The sequence below is a fragment of the Lygodium microphyllum genome, chromosome 30, assembly GCF_053477565.2.
Source record: "Lygodium microphyllum isolate KBCC chromosome 30, Lygodium_microphyllum_v1.1.10, whole genome shotgun sequence".
Classification (NCBI taxonomy): Eukaryota; Viridiplantae; Streptophyta; class Polypodiopsida; order Schizaeales; family Lygodiaceae; genus Lygodium; species Lygodium microphyllum.
This window is the reverse complement of record NC_141164.1, coordinates 64,359,840-64,384,455: the sequence shown is the minus strand read 5'-3', so window position 1 is coordinate 64,384,455 and position 24,616 is coordinate 64,359,840. Positions and strand designations below refer to the sequence as shown.

Genomic DNA, 24,616 nt, shown 5'->3' with positions numbered 1-24,616 from the left:
TTCTTGTGTCACCCATCGTCACGTTCTCTCTCTCTCTTATTTTGTGCAGTACTCTCAATCATCAATTTCTTCTGATAGTGAACTTGGAAGCATGCCATGCCTTCTTTTTAGTTTCCTGTGATTGCCAGTTGACTTGGGTCTTCTTAAGAAGAGAAGCAGATATTACAAGCATCACTCGATAAACCAGGATAAGTCTCTCTGAGAGAAGCTCAAGCTCCGAGAGAGAGAGACAGAGAGAGAGAATAGCCAGAGTGAAGCTCGGCCTTAATAGACCCAACCCAGAACTACGTTTGATGGTGAAGAATGACCCACTTCACAACAGCTCAGATCAGAATCTCAGAGAGATGATTAATGTTGCAGAGAAAGAATATCAGGCGGCTATGGTGGCCACAGCTGTACATACAGATCAAACGATGGTACCCTCTTCTTCTTCTTCTTCCTCCTCACATGGTGCTGATGATGATGATTATCAAAATCGTGAACGTGATCAATGTCACCAGAACATAATCCAGGGCAGAGAGTCACCTGTGAATTATGCATCCCAGCCTTGCCAATCCAAGAAGCAAGTCCAGATCAGGCATGCTTCTAACCCTGATTATGGACGCACATCAGAAGCCGATGAAGTTTCCAATAGGATTGTCTGTGCTCAGCCTCTGATGAAGCAAGAGCCAGTCATCATTCACGCGAGGGATCCCAGGATCATCCATACTGATCCTGGCAATTTCATGCTGCTCGTGCAGAGCCTCACCGGTTCCTGCACAACTCGCGCTGCTCTCTGCAAGCAATCACAGGAGGAGACGCAAAGGAAGAGGAAGAGGGATGATTATACATGGACTGCTACTGATGAGAGGCAGCATGAAACTGTTCATGGCTTGACAGTAAATGAAAAGTTGCAACAGCAGGAAGTGGAACAGCAGCAGCAGCAGAATAAAAAGAAGCAGAAGAAGAAGAAGAAGAATGATAAGAATATGTCAAGAAAGAGGCCTGCTGATGGGCAAGTACAGTGCTGCAGTCAACTAATTGCACCTGATCATCCCATACAATCACCACACTTGCCAGCACTTGATTTGACTCATGAATCCCCTTCATCCTCCATGGATTCACATCAGAAATTCGCAGAATCCCGCTCGCTGGAGACTGATAATTGGAGCAGCTCCCCTTCACACAGGTTGCATGATGAGGGGTCCCTGGGTTCTTCTCCCAACATATCCATCAGTTATAACACTAGTGGCGCCCCATTCAGCAAGTCCTGGAACATGTTCACAGACTTCATTACCTCCTCACCAGTGATGCTGCCAAGCTTCCATGGAGATGAACATGATACAGCTTGGACAACCATGCCATGGAAATTCGAATCCATTGACTTCGAGATCAACGTCGACAGCTTGGCAGATAGTTATGTGGAAAATATAGCCTGTTGGGCAGTGGATGAGGATGATGCTGCAGTTAGCTGTAATGATGGTGATTGGTGTTTCAGTCATGGGTTTCAGCTAGCAAGTGCTAAAAATGGAGGGTTTAATATGGAAGACCATTATGCAGAGTACATTTATGAAAGCTCTTTGAGAATCCCCCCTATCATTGATCTCAATGTGTCTTCCTTGTGTAGATCCATGCCAGAGATCTTAGACATAGACTCCATTTTTGCCTGCACAGCCGACCAAATTGTGCAGTAGTCCTCCATTTCTGATTTGTGGCTTCATGACAGCCAAGCACATATGCAATCTTGCACGGTGAAGAATCAACTTTTACGCTAATTATAACTGGCATATACCAATACTAGTATGCTCTTCAACTTGCTCATACTTGCATCTTATTGGGTATGGGGGCCAACCATAGAACACCTAATGTAAAATATGTATTTTTTAAAGGGGATTTCATACTTTGCATTTTTTTAAATATCTAATATATGAGCATGTAGGGGACATCAACAAAAATTTAATGAGTCTAATACTTATTTTGTTAGGTTTTTTTTTTCTACGTAACTTAAAGAATACAATTTTGGGGGTTTCCTTAGGTAGTGGTACGCTTGTGAGCGAGTAATGTAACATGTTTTAGCAAATCAATGAGTGACACCCAAGCAAGATTCTCAACATATTCTCTTTTTCTTGTTACATTACTAGCCCTAAGGTATTCACTTTTTGCCACCCGTTTCATTTATTGGCTTCCTTACTTTAATGCACAACTTGGTTCTCCAAATTTGCCATTCAAGAAATTTTTAATGCTAACTTAAATTAGGAAAGGAGTTAGCATATAAGCTTATGTGTAATGTCCCCATTTTTCATCAAAATGACACTGGCATCCAGGGATTTTAATCATGCATGAATCTCCCTTGAACATCACACTAGACCAATCTTGCATGAATTAAAATCCCTCCCCTGCCCCCCCACTAAGAAAAAAACAAAAGGAAAAAGAAAAGAGAGAAGCAAACAAAAATCTATATAAACAAGGGGCTTGAAGGCCTTAGCCTCATCATCGTCAATTCTCATCCCTCTCTCATCCTTACCAACATCACCCTCTCTATCAACAAACACATCAATTCACTCACTCTCTCAACCAAACCAAGATATAAACTAATCATCTCAACACTATGTCAATCATTGCCTCAACCATCTCAACTTGCCTAAACCATCTCAACCTAACCCTCATGAGTACTCATCTTAAACCTCACCCTTTTACTGTTGATATTACCCCAACCTAGCATATGCAAATCTTGAATACTCTCAATACAATCCCACCCTAATGTATACAAAGCAAGGAGATTTTGGAGGAGTTATCGAGGGAAGGAACATAAATGTTGAGCTTATGTCTTGCTACACTGATTGAAACTCTACCAAAGTCACTTAGAGACTAGCCCATGGTCTTGAAACATAACTCAAATATCTCGTCACTCATACTACCACCATTATATACCTACAATGTGGGGTATAGTGCTATCCGCTACCAACATTCCTACACTAAAGTTCCATCTATTGTAGCCTAGCCTATCTCTAAATTTGTCTACATATTAAGTAAGTATTTGATGTTTGGAAAGGGATGGTTTCACATGTTAGAAAGATGCATCAAAACTCTTGTTTTTACACTTAATTATGCTAAAAATAGTGAGTGATTTTATTTTGAGTATTGACCCTTCAAATAATTCTGTTTTAGATGACCATTGATGGTAGGGACCACATGGCCATGGTTAAATTAGCCACATTTTGTGAGATTTTCAAGCATTGGGAACATGAGAGAGGTTGTGGAAAGCCCAACCCTAACGTGACTGATATCGCTAAGAGGAGCCAAAGGGTCAACTACAAGGTCCAAGGAGGATTACCAATTACTAGCCAGCTTGTCACCTTACCACAACTAACTAGGATTAAGTGCATTGTCTCTTAGGGATGTACCTACAAGTGAACTAGTAGCTAGATCGTAGGTTACGTGTAAGTTTGTATAGCAAAAGTGATTGGTAGACTATTATAAATATTATTATTTTGCAAGAAAGGACTATTTGTGCATCTTTGTTTGAGAGGGGGCATTGTGTAAATACGAGTGCTAAGAATGTGATCTTTGTTTGCATAAGATATTTATGCATCTTTGCTTGCATAAGGGTATTGTTTGAATGCAAAAGTGTTAATAAACATAACATCATTGCAATTTTGCAAGTCCACTATCATAAACTCTTCACTATGTATAGTGATGAGGGTCAGATAAATGAATCTATTAGAAATGGTAGCATCAAGCAAATGTAGTATGACAATAGTACAACCAATAGGATGAAAGCTTTCTTCTATCTATTGAAACAAGTGAATGGCATTGAAGGCATGAAAATGTCTTCTAACAATAGATATAAGGAGGTAGAAACCTAGGTGGTATCCTTGAGGTATATCCCAAGATTGAAAATTTGTTATGCATTAGGTAGCACTAGTCTTGTAATTTTCTTTGTTATGCATTGGGTAAAACTAGTGGTCACAGGAATACATCAAGATTTAAGCTTCTCCTTGTTCTTGCTAAAATTTCTTGAATCCTATTTATGATTTTATGTCTACTTTAGAACTCTCCTCTTCACTATTCAGTTGTGCTAGCATACCCACCTTGTACTTAATCATGTCTCATGACATGTCTAATGAGAGAGAGAGAGAGAGAGAATGCACGTGTATGTGGAGTGTGCATGCATATATATAGTGAGCGATAGAAAATGATTATCTTATCAATCCTCATGATATGCATATATCGAGTTCATGATGCATGCCAATCAACAGTCTTTTTATCACACGTGTGTGTATACATATACACATATACATACATATACTCATTCACATATAATAAGTGGTAAGAGAATATTTCCACTCATGCAAGGCTATTGCCAAATTCATAACACATGCCAATTGGTAGTCCTTCCTTCCACACATCAAAGAGAGAGAGAGAGAGAGAGAGAGAGAGAGAGAGAGAGAGAGAGAGTTTAGTACTTTAAATATACATAATTGTACTTTGAATGAGATTAATATGTCTAAAAAAATTTAATAGTTAAAAAATAAAGACTAATAGTAGTATATGAATTATAATTGATTATAATTTAACACCATATTGGAGAATATGGGAATTTCCCATAATTTTGGGACATGTCGTCAAATCTTAGGATTTGTCATAACTTAAACATTATAACTCCAAATCAAGTGCTTTATAGCTCAATAGATTCTATTTTTCAAGCACTTTTCAATTATAGGTCACATCGTATGGTTTTGAGAATTTATGGGCATGTTATCTGGGTGCCACCTTTTTAGTATTCAAAAACAGGAATTTGGAGATTCCCAAACTCACTAATATTGTGTTATTTATTTATTTTTAAATGAGACTTTTTAAATATGATTAAGTTTGAAAATATAATTAAAACTTATTAATTAGAATAGAAAAAAATTTAAAATATTATTAATTAGGATTATGGCTAATAAAGAATTAGGATAGTGAAGCCAATGTTAGAGAGGATAGATAGGATTCATGTAAAATAACTCCAAATCAAGTGCTCTATAGCTCAATAGATTCCATTTTTCAAGCACTTTTCAATTATAGGTCACATCATGTGGTTTTGAGAATTTATGGGCATGTTATCTGGGTGCCATCTTTTTAGTATTCAAAAAAAGGGAATTTGGAGATTTCCAAACTCACTAATATTGTGTTATTTATTTATTTTCAAATGAGATTTTTTAAATATGATTAAGTTTAAAAATACAATTTAAAATTATTAATTAGAATAGAAAAAACTTTAAAATATTATTAATTAGGATTATGGCTAATAAAGAATTAGGATAGTGAAGCCAATGTTAGAGAGGATAGATAGGATTCATGTAAAACACATACATACACATATGCCCGTGCACGCACACTAAGTGGTATTAAAAGATTGCCACTCATAACATGCTATCACCAAATTCACGACATCAACATACACGAGAGAGAGAGAGAGAGAGAGAGAGAGAGAGAGAGAGAGAGAGAGAGAGAGAGAGGTTTCTCTAAATTTGAAAATAGAATCAATATTGTTCAATTGTGTGTGTGTGTGTGTGTGTGTGTGTGTGTGTGTGTGTGTAATGTTAATTATAATATATCTAAAAGTTATTAATACTTGAAAAAGAATAAAGATTAATAGTAGCATAAGGATTATGATTTGAATATTCTCAAAATAGATTCCTAGATATGATTAAGATTAAAATATAATAAAAATTATATTAGAAATTCTTAAAACTCTTTAAAATATTCTTAATTAGGATTATGATTAGGAGAGAAATTAAGATAGTGAAGCAAATATTAATAAGGATAGACAAGTTGCATGCAAAGCAAATACACACACACACACACACACACACACACACACACACATACTCATACATGTGTACTAAGTGGTGGGAGAAGATTGCCACTCATGACATATTATCGTTGAATTCATCACACATGCCAATCACCATTCCTCTCCTTCCATGCATACCACACAATGAGAGAGAGAGAGAGAGAGAGAGAGAGAGAGAGAGAGAGAGAGAGGAAAAGTTAGCCAAAAGAAAAACAATGATATTTACCTGGCCCCACATGTCTTAATTAGGACTATGATTATGAGAGAAATTGACGTAGTGAGACCAAGGTTAGAGAGGATAAATAGGTTGCATCTAAAGCACATACACATATACACAATCATGCATGCACACTAAATGGTAGGAGAAAATCACCACTCATAACATGTTATCACCGAAATTCCAATGCATTCCATTTGACTATCATCTCCAACCACACACTCTACACAACGAGAGAGAGAGAGAGAGAGAGAGAGAGAGAGAGAGAGAGAGAGAACCTAAAGAGAAAACTTGAGTAAGTTACTCATGAATATATGTGTGCATCACGTGGGTTCAAAATAAAGTATTTTTTAAATACTATTTTTATACATTTTTTACATATAGAAGGGTGTAATATAAAGGGATTATTTACAAATTGAATAGATAAGGGTTATGTTTTATTTAAGAAAATTTTACAGATAAGGATATTTATAAATAGGCCTTGAACACATGTGATGTAGAGGATAAACATATAGTAACTTCCCCGAGATAGAAACAATGGCATTTACCAGGCCCATCAAGAAAATCAAAAAGCCCAATGGGCTTTTGTTGTTTATCAAGTTAGTTTCAACTTGCTAAAGGTTAAATAGTAATTAAATTTAAACATGTTAACAATGTAATCACGCACCTTGTTTACATAAAATCTAAAATATATATATAAATATTCAATCCTTGGCCTTGTTGCCAATTAAAGTTGAGATATCAACCTTACAGATATTAGTGAAATTGAGTGATGGGGAGATATCAACCTTCAAAATTTCAACAAAAACATCAAGGACAAATACATTAAAAAAGGAAAGTTGGTCCTAAGATACAATTGCGAATTGGAAAATGCTTTTTTTACAAAATCAAACCTAATGGGTAGGGAAAGTAAAGAAAACATTTCAAAATGGAACATATGCATTGGAAACTCAAATGGAAAAGCACATCAACAAAAGGTCAATGGATATTATTTGAAGAAATATATTTCGCGACTAAGGATGAATCAAAGAAGAATAGTATATAGCTTTGAAGCAAGGTTTGAGAAATGCTTTTGGTTGAACCATGAATGAACAATTGTCTTCTTAGATATAGGAGGGCTTTCACAACTTGCATTGACTTTTGTCTGATAATGTCACTTAATTTAAACCAACATTATCAAACTTTGAAGTGGTAATTGTCCTTAACAACTTCATTTCTAAAAAGATTGTTTAAAAGTTGAAGTAGCTCTAGCATGAAGTCAACCCATCTTTTTGCAAAGCTTGTTTTGAAGTCCCTATTGATCAATAGGTGGTCCTATTTTTATTGCCACAACTTCTAGGACAAATATGTGTGAACCTAAGGTATATTCAGGGTATGATGTAACAAGCTCGATGGTAGTTCCTTAGTTCCATGCATTGATGGAAAAAGTGTTGAATATGGTCTATCCAAGTTCCATACATTCACGACAAAGCATGAAGTACGAACAATCTACAAGTTGATGATAGTGCTGGAAAGTTGTGTTGGGTGTAGTTGATGTAATTTCTCCAAGATGAGCAACAAGTGGGAAGTGGGTAATAAATGAGTGGCTAGACATATAGATCTTGTTTAGGTAGAGTGTGATGTTTGTTTGACTCTTGTAAGTTGTGGGCAAGGCTATTAAGTACCAGAAACCACCTTAGGTGCTTTTGCATGTTTCAGAATCTAGATCATATTGAAATTTGAATCTAGTATTGATGTGTGCATTGAACTTGACCCTGAGGGAGTGGCCACAATCTGAGAGAGATGACAAATGTTGCAGAGAATGATCAGGCTATGGTGGCTACAATATATACAGATCAAACGATGGTACCCTCTTCTTCTTCTTCCTCCTCCTCACATGGTGATGATGATGATAAACAAAATGGAGAGCATGATCAATTCATCCACAACATTGTCAAGGGCGGAGAGTCACCTATTGCCAATCCAAGAAGCAAGTATGGATCAGGTATGCTTCTAGTCGTGATTATGGATCACACACATCAGAAGCCAGTGATGATTCCAACAGGATTGGCTGTGATCAGCCTCTGATGAAGCAAGAGCCCGTCATCATTCACGCAAAGGACCCCAGGATCATCCATACAGATCCTGGCGATTGCATGCTGCTCGTGTAGAGCCTCACGGGTTCCTGCACAACTCGCGCTGCTGTCTGCAGGCAATCAGACGAGGAGTAGCAAAGGAAGAGGAAGAGGAATGATCATACATGGACTGCTACTGATGAGGTGCAGCATGAAACTGTTGATGGCTTGACAGTAAATGAGAAGTTGCAATGGCAGAAAGTGAAACAGCAGCCGCAGCAGCACAAGAAGAAGAAGCATGATATGAAGAATATGTCAACAAAGAGGCCTGCTGATGATCAAGTACAGTGCTGCACTCAACTAATTGCAACTCATCATTCCATACAATCACACCCTTGCCACCACTTGATTTGACTCATGAATCCACTTCATCCTCCATGGATCACATCAGAAAATTCTAGAATCTCCCTTACTCAATGAGACTTATAATTGAGCAGCTCCCCTTCATAGAGGTTGCAGGATGAGGGGTCCCTAGCTTCTTGTCCCAACATATCCATTGATTACTATGACACTAGTGGCACTCCATTCACTAACAACAACTCCTAGAACATGTTCACAGACTCCATTACCTCCTCACCAGTGATGTTGCCAAGCTTCCAACGATGGAGATTAATCTTGCATGTTGCCAAGCTTCCATGTAGATCCATTTACCCCTTTATTAGTGATGCAACCTTACATGGTGAAGAATCAACTTGTACACTAATTAGAGTCAGCATATACCAACACTTGTATGCTCTTCAACTTGTTTATACCAGCCTCTTATAAGGTAAGGGGGATTAACCATAAAACACCTAATCTAAAAAATGTATTTTTTAGGGCATTTCACACTTTTCATTTTTAAAAAGATCTAAATATACGAGCATGTAAAGTAGGGGACATCAACAAAAATTGAATGAGTCTAATATTGATTTTTTTAATTTTTAAGAATTTCAACGTAATTTAAAAGGATACAATTTTGGTGGATTGTGAGCTATGGTAATGTGACATGTTTTAGCAAATCAATGAGTGGCACCCAAGCAAGATTCTCAACTTATTCTCTTTTCTTGTTACATTACTAGCCCTAAGGTGCTTGCTTTTTGGCACCCGTTTCAAGGTTGGCTCCCCTTCGTTAATGCATAAAACTTTCATTCAAATGACTACCCTTGCTTGTTCTTAATTGCCATCCAATAAATTTTAATGTTAACTTAATTTATTAGGAAAGGAGTTAGGATATAAGCTTATGTGTAATGTCCCCACTTGTAAATGAAAATGATACTAACATCCTAGGGTTTTAACCACATATGAATCCTCCTTTGACCATCAAACTATATTAACTGTGCATGAATTTCACCCCACCCACGTGCACCCCCGCAACCCCAAAAGAAAAACAAAAAAGAGAAAAATAAGGAAAAACTATATAAAGAGGGGCCTTCAAGGCCTTGGCCTTATCATCATCACTCTCATCCTCCTTACAATCGCCCTCTCTATCAACTAACCCATTAACTCACTCACTCTCAACCAAACCAAGCTACAGACTAACCATCTCAACTCTCGATATCTCAACCCATCAACACTCTTTCAATAACTACCTCAACCATCTCAACCCAACCCTCATGAATACTCATCTTAGACCTCACCGTCTTACTATTAATACTACCCCACCCTGGCATATGCAAAGCAAGATTATTCTCAATACTACCCCACCCTAATGTATGCAATGTGAGGAGATTTTGGAGGAGCAACCAAGGGGAGGAACAAATGACATTGAGCTTACCTCTTGCCACATTGGTTGAAACTGTACCAAAGTTTACCTACAGACTAGCCATGGTCTCAAAATGCTGCTCAGATGCCTTTGTCACTCATATTACCACCGCTGTACCTACCATGTGGATATAGCTCTATCCAATAATAACATTCCTACACCTAAAAATCAAGCTATTTTAGCCTAGGTCTATCGTCTACATATTAAATAAATAGTTGATGTTTGGAAAGGCATGGTTTCACACGTTAGAAAGATGCAACAAAACTCTTGTTTTTATGTTTAATCATGCTAAGGATATTCCATTTACTTGGCCACTAGTATGATAACCCTCTAATATTTTGGGTGTTGTTAACCCTCAAACAACAAGGTGGAAAATCCGAAAAATCTAAAGCAGAAGACAAGGCCAAGGAAAAAGTGAAACAGAAGACGAAGGCGCGCTAAGAAGAATCTAGAAACACAAGAAGTGCAGAAAAGTCCTAAATCAAGGAAAAATGCGCACGAGAAAAAGCGCGAGTCTATACTTTTGTAAAAAAACGCAAGGCACACCATGATTTATTTTAAGAGTGCCGAGCTCTCACCTATGCAATTTGTAAAGGTGGTTGGGTGGTAGGAAGGAAGCTATGAAGATAGAAGAACAATGCGAGAAAGGGCCTAGGCAACAATCGGCCATGTAGAAAAGGGGATAAGGGGAGGATTGCCCAAAAGGGATTTAGGGTTTTATATATAAAGTTGAAAAGTGAATAAGAAGCTCATTCTTGTGTGTGGCAAAAAGCTTCTTCTTCTTCTCTTCTTCTTGCCTTCTTGCTTGTGCTTGAGAGAAGGAGTGAGTGAGTTTGAGGGAGTGACGGAGTGACGGAGTGAGTGTGTGAGAGTGAGGGATCGAGGAGAAGAAGCTCCCCATCTCCTCTCTTCATCATCTTCTCTTATCTCATGCGATTATGGAGGATGGAGCTTGTTGGAGAGAGATTGAGGTTGCTTGAGCTTGCCTCAAGGATCGTGGAGCTACCGGCGTGCATGGGAGAGGTGGGTACTCTATCGGGAATCAAGGTAAGCTCACTATACCCCATAGGTAGGGAGGGCATGTCGGTTATGTGGGGGGTAGCCATGGCCGCTCGACTTGAAACACTTAACCAATAAGTGGTCGGTAGGTCTCGGGGGTTGAGCTTGTAGCTCCCCTTCATTTTTATTCCGTTGCGGGGACCAACGGAATCGAGCCTTGAGCACCGCGCGCTTCGAATCGAGTATAGAAATAGGGTTTTCAACCCGAATCGATGCTTGAGATAGATAGGAGATTTAGGTGGTTTGATCTTCAAAACAAGTAAGTATTTTGGTTTGTTGTTGAGTAGGCAACTAGGTAAATCAACCTCAGCCACTGTTTTTTATTTTTGTTGCGCTTGGATAGGATTAGGACCAATAAAATAGGGAAAACAGAAGGGTTTTCTACTGTTGAAAACAGGCTGAAAACTGGGAGAAAGGGGCATAAAAATCTAAATCTTGAGTAGATGGGTGCAAGAGGGGCAACCATAAGGTTGAAGGAGACTTGAGCAGGGCAATAAGAGGCTCAAAAGGTCAGGGGAGGCCTCATTCTGCAGTTAGACATTGAGCGAGAGAGAGCTTGAGAGAGAGTGTGTGAGTGCAGGTACAGAAGGGATTCGATCTGGTCGTTTTGCTGTCGCCCAGCCATTCTAGGTATTCCTTGACCTTCTCTGAGTTGTACTTATTTGATGTGGAAAGTTGGGAGCTTGTGCTAGGACCCCCATACATAGCATTTGTCAATCGCATCCTTGGGACTACGCCGCGAAAAATGGAGTCGAACCAAGCTGCAGGTGTTCGAGTCCCAGAATTGGACACTCGGACCATCTGACTCTACCAATTGGACCACTCTACCAGTCGGACCGTCTGACTCGGATGTACCACTTAGACTTGGACCACCCGATCTAATCGGATCAACTATGTAATCGGACTGTCCGAATATGCCAGTCGGACCCTACCACGTGGTAGTAGGACCCATTTTGAGACTTGGACCACCCGGTCCGATCAGATAGTTTGACTCTACCAGTCGGACCAACAGACCACCCAGAATCAAACGTGGAAATCAAATCACCAGGGTAAAACATTTTAAACTAGTAAGTAAGCCACCTCCTCAGGCCAAGGCCACTCCAAACACATCCCTAAGTACCTGACCCAACTCTCAGAAGCCAGAAAATGGAGAAACCACACCTGGGCAACCTAAAGACAACCTCTAGTAGTAGGCCATAGAACATGCCAGACTTAGAGGTGAAACTGACTCTCAGATTCCAATCCGGCCTTAACAAGGTGTAGAGTGTGCAGCATAGACCCTAGACAATACGAGAGGATAGCCAAGAAATGCACTTAGAGCCATATTAGGCTACAAACAAAAGGCAAAAAAGTGAGAGCTGCATTGTTCATTTTGCATTCGCACCCCATGCTGATTTCATCATTTAAAGTGCACTAAAAGGGAGAAAGCCTAATTTGGCAATGTGCACTGGAAAGCACTAAGCACAAGTGTGAATAAAATTGATAATTGCTTTCAATAACAAGGAACTCACATAGAATCATAATAATTGAAAGAACCCACCAGTAGGACCAGACCCTGAGATGTAGCTAGGTGCCACAAAGCCCTGTTAATATTACCATGAAGACCCCAAAGAGTTTGAAGATGACAGGATTGAGGGCAAGTCGCCACCCAAGCTAATTGGACTGATCGACAACCTGATGGAGTGAGAGGATGCAGAAATGTCAAGAGCAGACGTGGACCGAGAGGATGACCAGCTAGACTTGGGCAAGTTCCCAATCAAATTGCAGCATATGGTCGACCAATACGACGAGCTAACAAGGACCGTGATCCACAGCAGACGGATCGAAGAAGTAGTTACGAGCCTTAAGGAAGAGAGGAAGGCGGCTAGGAAAGCGTTGCAGAGCATCACGACGTATAACCACGAGGAAAGGACGAGGAAATTGTGGCAAGACTTAGAGGTGCACGAGACACGACACATTCTAGCCCTAGTTGGTAAGGCCATGATAGGGCCGAATGCAGAGAGGAAAAGGGAGCTAGAGGCAGACTTGTCGCTGAACGAGCTTGTCACCAAGCAGCTCATAGACAACACAGCTACATAACAAAGTGCAATTGCACTAGTCACCTCTTTGCTCATAGGCTTAGGAGTCACATAGGGGGCGAAGAGCCAGAAAAAGATCCCTATAGTGGCCAAGCAACTCGACAAGTACCAGTCCAGCAATGACCCCTATAGCTTCATGGAACAGTTCGGGCAAGTTTGCGAAGCCAACGGTCTCACGGACCTCGCCCAACGCTGGTAGGCTTTCGAGCTCTACTTGGGTGATAAGGGAAGGATGTGGTACACCAGCTTAGATGCAATAGAGTGAATGAACTTCAATCGCTTGAAGAATCTCTTCATCAAGAGATTTTCAGAGATAGGGTATTCGAACAACCTCATAGTCCGATTGATGAATGTCAGTCAAAAGGGCAAAGAGGACATCAGAGACTACGTCACTCATATACATAGCCTATTTAAGAGAATCCCTACCAATGAACGACCAAACAAGAGAGCGGTCTCTACCATTTTTATAAATGGAATCCACAGCGAGGAGCTTTACAAGGCACTGGCAAGCAACTCGAGCTTGTAGAGAGATGTGCTCACTAGGGTTTTCGATGAGGTAATAAGGGTAGATGACCAGCTTAGGGAGAGAAGTGCTAGAAGCTCAAATTGAGATGGCTCTAGCCAAAGAACCACAGAGAAAGACACAACCTATAGCGAGAGATCAGCCCCTGTCATGCAGGATAAGGGAAAGAGCACAGCACAAGACCAAAACTAAGAGCTAGCCAAAGTCACGATGGAGCTAGCATGGTTGCAGGAGTTGGTAAAGAGACTCACTAGACCGCGTGCACTGTGGAGGCAACCACATCCCTACCGAGTACCAGTTTTCTTACGCACAATAGTACAACTCACCATACTACGGGAATAGGCCGCCTAACTTCTTTGGAAGAGGAGCCCCATTGGCCCTTCTAGCACCTAATGATGCAAAACTGACCATTTCTAGATTAGAGATCAATCCCACAGGCATACCCAGACCACGTGGACCCTTCATGACACATCCATCGAGTGATACTCCCATCCACTACATGGAAGAGCCCAATGATGAGAAGTCATATGTGAAACTTTACATCTCGTATAATGAAGAGGATAATCAAGTCATCATGGACTATGGACCAGTGCCGGTGATGGTTTTAGGAAGGGGAAGAGGCAGAGGTTTTTCAGGGCCAACCCAAGACCTAGTGACGTGCTAGTTTTGTGGTCACCCTAGTCACATATCGACACGATGCCCAGAAAAAGAGTAGGCTAATAGGGAGAGAGCTGATCTCACGTGTGCTGAGTGTGGTATCACCCATCTCTTCAGGGAATGCCCTAGACAAAAGCCATCCTCAAGCTCAGGCAATGTACCATCAGTTCCTTTGGGGCTGTTTGGCATTGAGACATTCGATAGTGAGGATACACCCATCCCATTGCATGTCATGACACGTGCACAAACGCGGCAGGCCCGCATATCATTGCCTGGGCCTACCAACCTAGACGTTGCCTCAATAGGGAAGAAGAGTCGCAGGCGAAGAAAGATGAAAACCGACACTAAGATCACTCTCAAAACTAATGGAGAGGCGACGCTAGTGAGTGGCAAGAAGGTAACAGATGCTGAGACTGAAACCACCGCTCTGAAAATAATAGAGAAAGGGAGTGCTAGGGTAGGGGAGTACCCTCGCCCGAAGTGCCAATTAGAAGTGATTGAAAAGGTCAAGGAGTGGGTAAGGGAAGCCCAAGAGAATCTAAAGGATGCTGAGGCCATCATAGAAGACAGAACTAAGGACTTCTCTAGTGTGAGCACCCTAGTCTCACCCTCTCAACCAAGGTCAAGAGATGTGCCTATGCCACGGGCAGCACCATCCAGGAGAAGCTTAGGATCCAGGGCCAACGAAACACCCAAGGCCAATGGCCTAGAGGTGTGCGAACGGAGTAGAGACAAATGACGAGTAGCCTCCTCACGACATTAGTAACCACCCCAATAACCCTGAGCCTAGGAGGCCTGCTTAGGCAGCATCCGATATGTGTCCGGTTCTCTATACACTTCATTGTTATGGAGGGAGTGGACTACGACATCCTGCTAGGCCAACCTTGGATGAGGAATGCACGAGTCATCAAGGACTGGGGCAATGATCTAATATTCTTATGGAATCGGAAGGAAGCAGTAAGGGTGGAGATGGATACCTAGAAAATAACACCTATTGATCTAGATGCCATCTCAACCACATTGAGGGGTGACACACAACTAACTACATCCTATGGACCATTGACCAAGTATATCCAATGCCTTGAGGATGAGTGAGATTGGATGCATATCCTTGCAACCATCGATCTCCCATTCTGAGACGATGAGGAGGAATATAAGCAAGCCGCACAAGCCATGTGCATGCCGAATGAGGAACACTCAATTCCACTATATGATGGCAAGGAGTGTGAGTGGTTGGCCCAAAGCTATCACTTTCCATGTCCCAAATAATAAGCTAGAACTGGAGGAGACCCTAGAGTATTCGACACGCAGATTGGAGGGCAATCCTTCCACTAACCTCTTGTCCCTCAAAGACCTCTTAGGTGAGTACAAGTGAAAGTGGACCAAAGTTCGCAACCTGAACTTGCTATACAATTGGGCTCTAGTCACCAACGAGAAAGAGGCTAGAAAGGAGGACCCAGGAGATGACGAGCAGTCAGGGAGTGATCGTTTTGACAATGAATATGAGGATTGTTCCTCCATCAGTGAGGAGAGCAAGGAGAAAATGGATACTGTGGAGTATGATAATGATGGAAGGGTGATAGAGCAGATAAGAGCAGACTCCAAGCCTCGAGAAAGGAATGCACATGAGATCAAGAGAGGAGTTATGAGATTGGATTGCAATCGCTCTTGGTTGGAACGCATAGGGGCAGTGGATTATGCACAGGCTAGAATTGCCCAACCACCAGTGGTACCTGTGTTTAGGATAGACACACCTATTGAACTATGACCACTCGGGGTGACTCCTTCCTCCAGTGAGGGCTGTGATTTCAACTCAAAATCTGAAGTCAGTACAGAGAGTGACCTTGAAATACCCAGGCCATCCAAAACCAAACACACCAAGGGGGACTTGTCAGTCCACCTAAGGTGCAATCGGCTAAAGAAGGAAAGAAAGAAATGAACAAAAGATTCAGACGCAAAACGAGAGAAGAAACTGCAAGACCTATCCAAACACTTCATTAAGTTCAAGAAGGGTGATAGAGTGGTGGTCCTACTAGGAGCAAAGAGATAGGACCAGACCAATGAGCCTATTGAAGGACCTGCCAAGGTTAAGGAAGTCAACCTAGTAGGGGAAGGTGAGAAGCGTCAACCTGTATTCATAGCAAATGACCTAACCAAGGATGAGGAGGCTAGTCTTGTACCATTTAGAGTGCATGCCATGAGTAGGATGGAAAATTTCGAACTTGAAACACTGGAAGGTGAGGGCATAGGCTTTTTCAATGCCACTTGCATGAAGAAGTACTACCCTCCCACACATCCTTCACATGAGCCCCCTATGATAGAGGCCCCTATCAATGTTTGCATTGCAACCATCACCGAGATAGAGGATGAGGAGGAAGCTGTTACTCCAGCTTATTTACGAATCACGGACATAGCCCAAAAAGATACATTCTTTTTATGCTTTGATCGATGAGAGAGCTGATATCAATATCCTAACCCATGCTCATTGGACCCTCATTGGTCAACCCCAGTTGCAACCAGCTAATGCTAAACTTAGCCCATTTGGGGGCGAATCCTATGCACTCCTGGGAAGTGCAAAGTCGTTGTCTCTATTGAGTCTGAAAGTTTTCCATATGTGTTGCCAAGGCGTCGATGCTAGGGCACACTTTCAAAAAACAAACCCATTGTTAAGTAGATTACGAGCTGCAATGTATGCACCTTGCCATAGGAAATGTGCACATTGTGACAACTTTTAGCAACAGGGTAGTGTGGGTCCCTCCAAGACCGCCACTCCACCAATAGAGAAGAACATGCCTAAGGCTAAGGAGGGGGTTGTAATGTGTCACACCCCACTCAGGCCACAAAACACCACCCCACCAAACCCACTCCTAAGGTTAAGTAACCTACATTTCAATGGGTACCTAAACATCAAGGAAAGCCTCCCCACAATAAGCAAACGCAACCCCGCAGACCTAGGAACTCTTATGCAAAGCCTAGAAAGCAACCTAGACGCCAAAGCCGTAAACTCACCTTTAAGCCCCAATAGGTCCCCATAACCCTATTACGTGCTCAAGGATACTATGAGGGCAACAGCTGGATCTGGGTGCCCAAAACATCGGTCCTTAAGAACAAACCCTTACACAGCTTGCGGCCACACCTGCTTCAAGCAGCATGTTCACTAAACAACCAACCATACCTAAGACCCAAGCTGTCAAATCTATGACAACCACAAAGGCCAAAGCCCCAAAACCTAAGCCTATCTATCAGCCAAAGCTGTAACTTGCTGGCACTAAACTAGCCACTATTGATGCCAGAGAAAAGTCTCTAGAGACTCGACCAATTAGCCCCATGCAGCCTAAACCCACTATGTCTCTCGAGATCTCACAAACCCATCAACTTACACAGCAGCTAGATGTCCTGCAGTCATCTAATGCGACTGACTCTTACATGCTCAAAGTATCTCATGATGAAGGTTGCACATCTTCCAAGCCGCAGGACACACAACTAACCTTCCAAGCAGATGCTCATCCCAAGGAGCAATCTAGTGGAGCATCATTGCTAATGCATCCATCTAGTTCTATTCCATCGCAACCACCAACAAGTCTTAGGCCTTCTTATGAGCAAGGCTCATTTCTTGCTATGTTCAAGGACCTTGCTGCCAATTCAGGTGATGACTTGGTTACTTGCATTAAAATGTTGAATACCACATTCATGACCTTTTCCCGAAGTTATGAGCGGCTAGAACTTGGCCTTCTTGATGAGCCACTTGCTTTTGAAGCCCGTGCTTTACCATGCACCTCGGAAGAGTACGAGCTCATAACCATCAAATCCCCCCAGGTTGCAACTGAGCTTATCGCTAGCGGTGAAGTCTCAAAGGAGCAAGCAATCATCGGTAGGATGCTGACCTCATACCGAAAGCCTGTCGGCTCTACACCAATCCAAGAGCTTGAAGAGCTTTTGAGTCTTGCAAACTCTGCCTCTTCATTTTTACAGCAATGATATGCCTTATGCCTCCAATGGGAGTGAAAAGGTTGCCAAATTATGACAAATGTCGAGCAGAGACATGCAATCAAGGCTGCGGAATATGATCCCATGCACATAGCTCCTACTTCTTTTAGGGTTCTGGCCATCCTACGTAACAAACTGCTTGACGACCATTTATTGGCCCGACCAAGTCCTTATACAGAAGAAGAGCTACACGTTGCTAGCCGCCTAAAATCTAGCGATGTGCTACACGATATCCTAATGTATATCACGCAAGCATCCATTAGACTGCATGAATTTGACAGTCATGCCCAATTGTAATACAACCCAAATTTGTACAATTGATTGTTGTCAAATTGAACACACCACGCTATGCTTTAACACCCTTGCCTCATCCTATTCAATCCTAGAAAGGATTTTTATCTTTCCACGAGGGGGAGGGGGTAAGTTGATCACGAAAACATAACAAAAAGGAAAAACATAATGAATAGTTAAATTGCGCATAAAAAATTGAGAGCAAAGTGCACTTAAGAGCAAAGCTATTGGCTGGAATACGCCCCGCAGTCCAAGCACAATGAATATCATCACAGGGGTCATTCCTCTATAACAAACACAGCATGCCCCACCGCACCCCTCGTCATATGCATTTGATAATCCACTGTTTAATCCTTGTTATGTAAATAATTATGTCCTGCCTTAGGGCCTAACCCTCAGTTCACATTTTTGAGGTTCCCCACCAGTAGCCGTCATGGAGCACATAGTCCAGCTGGCCTGCAAGAAATCTCTCTACCCGTCGGAGGGAGAATAAGGCACTAGCGCCTCCATCAGAATGCTACTTGCCTACTCTAAAGAGGTACTCGCTGAAAAGAGGCCCCAAGAGTTACTACCCAGCACGCAAGCTGAAAACTCCCCAAGCCAAGAGGACGAACGCTCAAGGGAGCACCCGGGGTGTAGCAACACTGACCGTGCATGCCCTCACCAAACGCTCAGGCACCAGGTGCTCGAAAGAGGAGAAGGTAGCTAGAAACAAGCGGGAATTTGATGAATTATTTAAAATCATTCTTGAAATAGCTGCGGCCAAGGACTACACAATTCGGGTCCTGACCAATATCTTCCCTGCCCGACCTGATGCTCCTCACCGGCACAACCCCAGTCGCTCGACCACCCAAACTCACCTCGCTTCATACAAATAGAATAGCCCCTACATTGTATAAGCTGCTTAACAAAGACCATCTTGCCATAACTTTTTGTTCTTAAGTGGTTAAAGGGGCAAGCTCCCTCCAACTGTACAAACCTCCCTTACTACTACTAATACATGTCATGTCTTTAACAAGCGCCCGATGAGATGCATCGTAGGTGAATATCATAGGATTTAGATGAAGTAATATCTTCTTGTGTTGCATCTGTTCATCATAATTGACACATGTGATTTGCATATACTCTCATGAAGTGTCAAGTGGATGCAGGATGACACAGGTCTGCGTAACGAAAGTGTTTAAGGTCCAAGTCACCACAAGACCACCAATCCCACAAAGAACCATTAGCGAGAAAGTGACAGAAATACCAAGAGCAAAGAGGCATGATGAAAGCCCCGTTGGAAGAGAAAATCTGTGATATTTCCACTCGAAATATTAAAGAGCTTGGGTCACTGCACACCCATGCAAAAGGCCATGCAAAGTCATCTCCCACATCACAAGTATTGGCAGCTTAATACGTACCCGGAACGCGCAAAAATAAGCCCTCCACATTGTGCAATTGAGGCCGGGGTTTAACACCGCAAAACCCATAGGAGAACACCCTTTTTGAAGGGGCAATTGGATACATTTTAGGCAAAATTTTTTCTAATTATCCCTTCCCTCAGCCGATGCACGGCTGGAGGAGAGGGAATGTGGGGAGGAATGGCCTAAGGTAGAGTGGTGTAGGGAATGCATGAGGAGGGAATGGCATGTATAAGCCACGTGGTGGCTACCATCTTCCCCCACTAAGGCTATATGAACCCCCTGTGGACAAAGGGAGGAGCAAAAAAAGGGAACATTGCCATGCTGGAGGAACGAAGGGAGGTGGCTGTGGCACTGGGAAAGAAAGGCACGATTAGAGGATTGCTACAGTGCTGAGGGTCACGAGTGAGGAGGGAGGATGAATGCTGCCATGAGGGACCGCCTGCCTTTGAAAATCGCCGCCCTGCCATGCCCAGTTTGTCGTGCCACTGCCCTACCAACGCCGCCATCATCGCTATCAATCATTACTTCCCCCCCTTTTCCATCATCGACCTCTACTCTAATCACTACTCCCTTTTTCCTCCCATGTCACAGAAGCTTCCTTAGAATCTTCTAAGGATAAGGCTACTTTAGGCCTTGTGCACGCGGGTTTTGGCCCGGGTTCTTATAACCCACAATTGTAAAGGGTACTCTTGCATAAGGAAGAAGCGGATAGTTTTTTAGGTTGTTTACCAAGCTCAGAGAGGATTCGGAGATCACAAAGGGCGAAGGCCACCCAGAGTCCATAATCACACTACGATGGCTCCCAAGAAGATGCAAGGCGCACCCACAGGAGGTTCTTCCCTGAGTATACACGTGGACATCCCCACGGATCCACAAGCCCAAGTTTTACTTTTTTAATCCCACGTATAAGAAATGCTTTAAGCACGCTTAATTCCATAGGGAGAATGCATTTTACACTTATCGTTAATTCATGTAGTAGTGATAAAAGTACATTTGAGAAATTATCTCTTTGAACAATGGACAAGGGTTGATGCATGTCATGAAAATTGGATCGTTTGCATTTCCAAAATTTGCGAACATAAACTACTTGTCCGTCTTAGGAGCTTAGCTGCATGTTGCTTTTTCATGCACTTCGAAGGTAACAATTCTAAGTGCATATTGGTTAAAGATAGAAGTTGAAATTGTTAAATGCATCCTTGATTGGCCGTGAAAGAACAAGTGTATCTTGCATTTAGTCAATAACTTCCTTGTGATGACTTGCATGGAAAGAATCGTTAATGTCCATTGCACGACACGAAAATGAAACAATGGACATTGCATGTTGCATGCAAGGACACTTGTGGAATGGATTAAGATTGCATGGTACAAAATCGTCTTGCATGAACTTCATTAACGATGTTGTATCTAGAAAAGGGTTGCATGTTACATATTCATCATGTGTAAGTTCCATTCATGAAAGTTGAAATTAGAAAAGATCGCATATCACATCAAAGCATGAAATTCAATGGCTTAGACAAAAGGTTGTAGGCATAATTCCTTGATGAAAATCCTAGTAGGTCCTATGTAAGTTATTCTCCAAATTATCATGCATAATGACTTTAGCAAGAAAATATAGGGTTATTGCAAACCTTTTTGGTGCGTAGAAGTAATGAATCGCATGTTTATATACATTATGATGTCTTGCAACTATTTTTCACCTTTAGAACAAGTGTATCATCTCTAGGAAAGGATCATTCTTCTCACAAGACAAGTAGACTGATTTGGCTAGAACACTTGTAATATTATAACCCGTTAGGGATTCGTATAAGCATATCTAGTGGTACAACAAATGCCTCAAGTACTAGCTAGGGCTTGGCATACTAGAAATGTAGCCTAGTATCATACTGGATGTCAAGTCGAAACCCTCAAACCCAAAGACCCTACCCACATTCACGGAATGTTGGACAATTGGACACCCATGCAAACAACGATCTAGGGTTTCCACCCTAAGGATCGTTCGACTTAATGCTAAAACTCGGATTGAGTTTGGAAACCCTAGGACCGATCGGCCTAGTACAATTAGGGTTGGGTTGGGTAATAAGACACCCTAAACCCTGTATCTTGTCTAAACAAAATTCCTTGACCAGGAAACGCTGTTCAATGGGTGAAATGATCCCATGACTTAGATGCGACACTTGTGCAATAAGTTGCAACGTCGCATGGCTTTGTGGTTTATCCACAAGATAAAAATTGCCATTCCTTGGATTGAGGTTGGCAGGTTCTAGTGCAAGTCTAACTTGCAAGAGGATGAGTAGACATCCTGCTATATCACCTTTCTTGGGCTAATTTGCCAAGTTAAGGAAAGTTAGGTATTTGCCTAGAAGCAAAAGAATCAATCAAGTTAGAGCGACATGGTCACCAGGATTTACTGTTAATTTATGAAACCTAAGGTGTTGGTTAAGTTGGGTTAACAAGGTATGGCCCTAACCCAAGGACAAAAGGGTGAACAAACAAATGCTTGGGGATCTTGCCAAGTCCCAATTGATCCCAGATTGAATGTTGGATGCATTCGGAGAGAGGGATTCACTCCTTAGCAGTTGGCCAAATAAACGGCCACTGGATTGATTGTGCTTGTAACAGCTTAGGAGCACTGTTTGCATTGTTTGCTCAAGGAACTAAAAGATGGAAAGTTAATTAATGCTTCAGGTTGAGGCCTGAAGGGAGAGGCAGCATCAGCTACCCCCAACTATTTTCCTGACCCTAACCAAGGGGGTTGTTAGCCGCGGTGGGAACATGGACCGAACCTACCGCGAGAGGTCTCTCCGTTGGGCACTATTTGGAGTAGGAGGAGGCTTAGGTGCCAGGGGGGGACTCTGGCCGTAAATCCCTTGCCTTCCTCCAGGACCTGCAAAAGAGGCCAATGGGACTCGGGTTAGATCTCGAGGCCTGCATACTAGTCTACAAGCCGAATCTTGGATTAGTAATCCATGTGGATTGCTGGATTGCCTTCAGGTGGATTATGGATTGCCTTCAGGTGGATTATGGATTAGCCTATGGGCTGGATTTTATGGATGTATTCCAAAGATAAGTAAGATAACCTGTTGAAAAGGAACTTTTTTGGCACTGTTTTTCTATGTCAAGTGCTAAGATTACATGAAGGAACCAGTGTCTAACTCGCTAATTAAGGAAGCTGTTTTATGTGTGTCCGATGAAATGTGGTAGGTAATTAGACAACTAAAGCAACCCTGAGGAAAGTGTGGTGGATGTGGCCATGGGTCCGTCCTACGGATGGGCGGTCCCGGTTGGCCGGGAACTTTTCTCAAACAAATCGACATCAGGGAATTTTTCGTGAAGGAAATGAACAACAAGGAATGTTGACCTAGAGTCTAGGTTACTAGAACCCTGATTTATGTTGTTTTAGGGGAACAGAATGGGGCTATGCCTTATGGGTAGAAAGGTCAAGCTTTGCATCCCTCTCATTTTCCATTCTCCTTGAACCAAGTGCAGCATGAATCCGATTCGACCCAGACGTTTGTGCGTAAAGTAGTTTGCCTGGGGTTCGACGCTAGCTGCCGTTCTAGGAGTTTGACCCCACTAGGAAAACCGTGATTCCAGTCGGTCCTAAGTGGGAACGGCCGGAATACTTCCGCTACATGGCATACTCGAAAAGACCTAAATCGCAAACCCCGTAAAATTCCATGGGAGTGCCCGGCGAAGCTTTCTGGGCCCTCTTTCCGATGGGCTGCTAAGACGTGTCCTACGAGCAAACAGGTGGACATGTTACAGTTTGTATTAGAGCAAATCAATGAAGGATCTGTCTTTATAAGAAAACTTAATAAGAATAAGTAAAGAAAATGTTACTGTTAAGAACGTTTCCTTACTTATCGATGCTGTCTTGCAGAGTCATGAAGCATGGAACAGGTTCATGGTGTTTGAGGTCATGTTTATGACCGCGATGCATACCCCGAATTATCGACGAATGATCGATATGATGAACATCCTAGACCGCATTTACAATCCATCGCCTCTGTTCGTGGAACGGAGATGGATGGGTGATTCATGAATCTATTACATAGCTACCCACCGATTTGCGTACCTTCGAACCAACCTAAAGAGAATCAAGTGGTTGGAGGACCTGAAGATCGTGAAGCTGTTAATCTTTGTTGAGGCTCACGTAAACACAATTTTACATGTCGAAGGTCGGAAGGTCAAGCTGAACATGCATGTGTATGAGGAAGTGACCCACATAATCCTTGCCAGATAGAATCAAGGTGTTGGGACGCTACGAGAAGAGTGGGTACCAAAGGAAAGGATACCCTAATCTTCCGATGACTTATTGATTCCTGAAGATCCATGACCCAAATCCATACTATTACCCAGTTCCCATAGCTAAATGTAACACAACCTTATTCTCCCCGAATTAATGTATCAGCTTGCTCTACCATCCCAATAAATATTGTACTCCGAAAGGGCTATGCCCATATGAATGAAATAAGACTTATTTTTATCAATTATTGTCTTGAATATGAGTATTGATAAAAAAGTTAAGTAATTGGGTCTCTGGCTAAAAGCTGAATTGGGCATGAAAAGTAATGTAAGTAACGTTTAGCAAGTTGTTAACATTAACCCAGGCACAACCTTAGATACAGATTCCCAATCCGACCCCTGCACCAAGTACGGCTGTGATTCAGGAGAAGAAGTTTCTTCTAAGCAGATCAAGCTGCTAGAATTTGACGGGAAAGGAAG

General features: G+C 42.1%; 1 protein-coding gene across 1 annotated transcript; it reads left to right on the top strand.

Moving 5' to 3' along the window:
- The first annotated feature begins 18 nt into the window (after positions 1-18).
- On the top strand, positions 19-1,991 carry LOC148009939 (uncharacterized). The gene has a single exon (XM_087672900.1). The coding sequence runs from the start codon at positions 294-296 to the stop codon at positions 1,671-1,673; it is 1,380 nt and encodes a 459-aa protein (XP_087529026.1). The 5' UTR covers positions 19-293; the 3' UTR covers positions 1,674-1,991.
- The last annotated feature ends 22,625 nt before the right edge of the window (positions 1,992-24,616 follow it).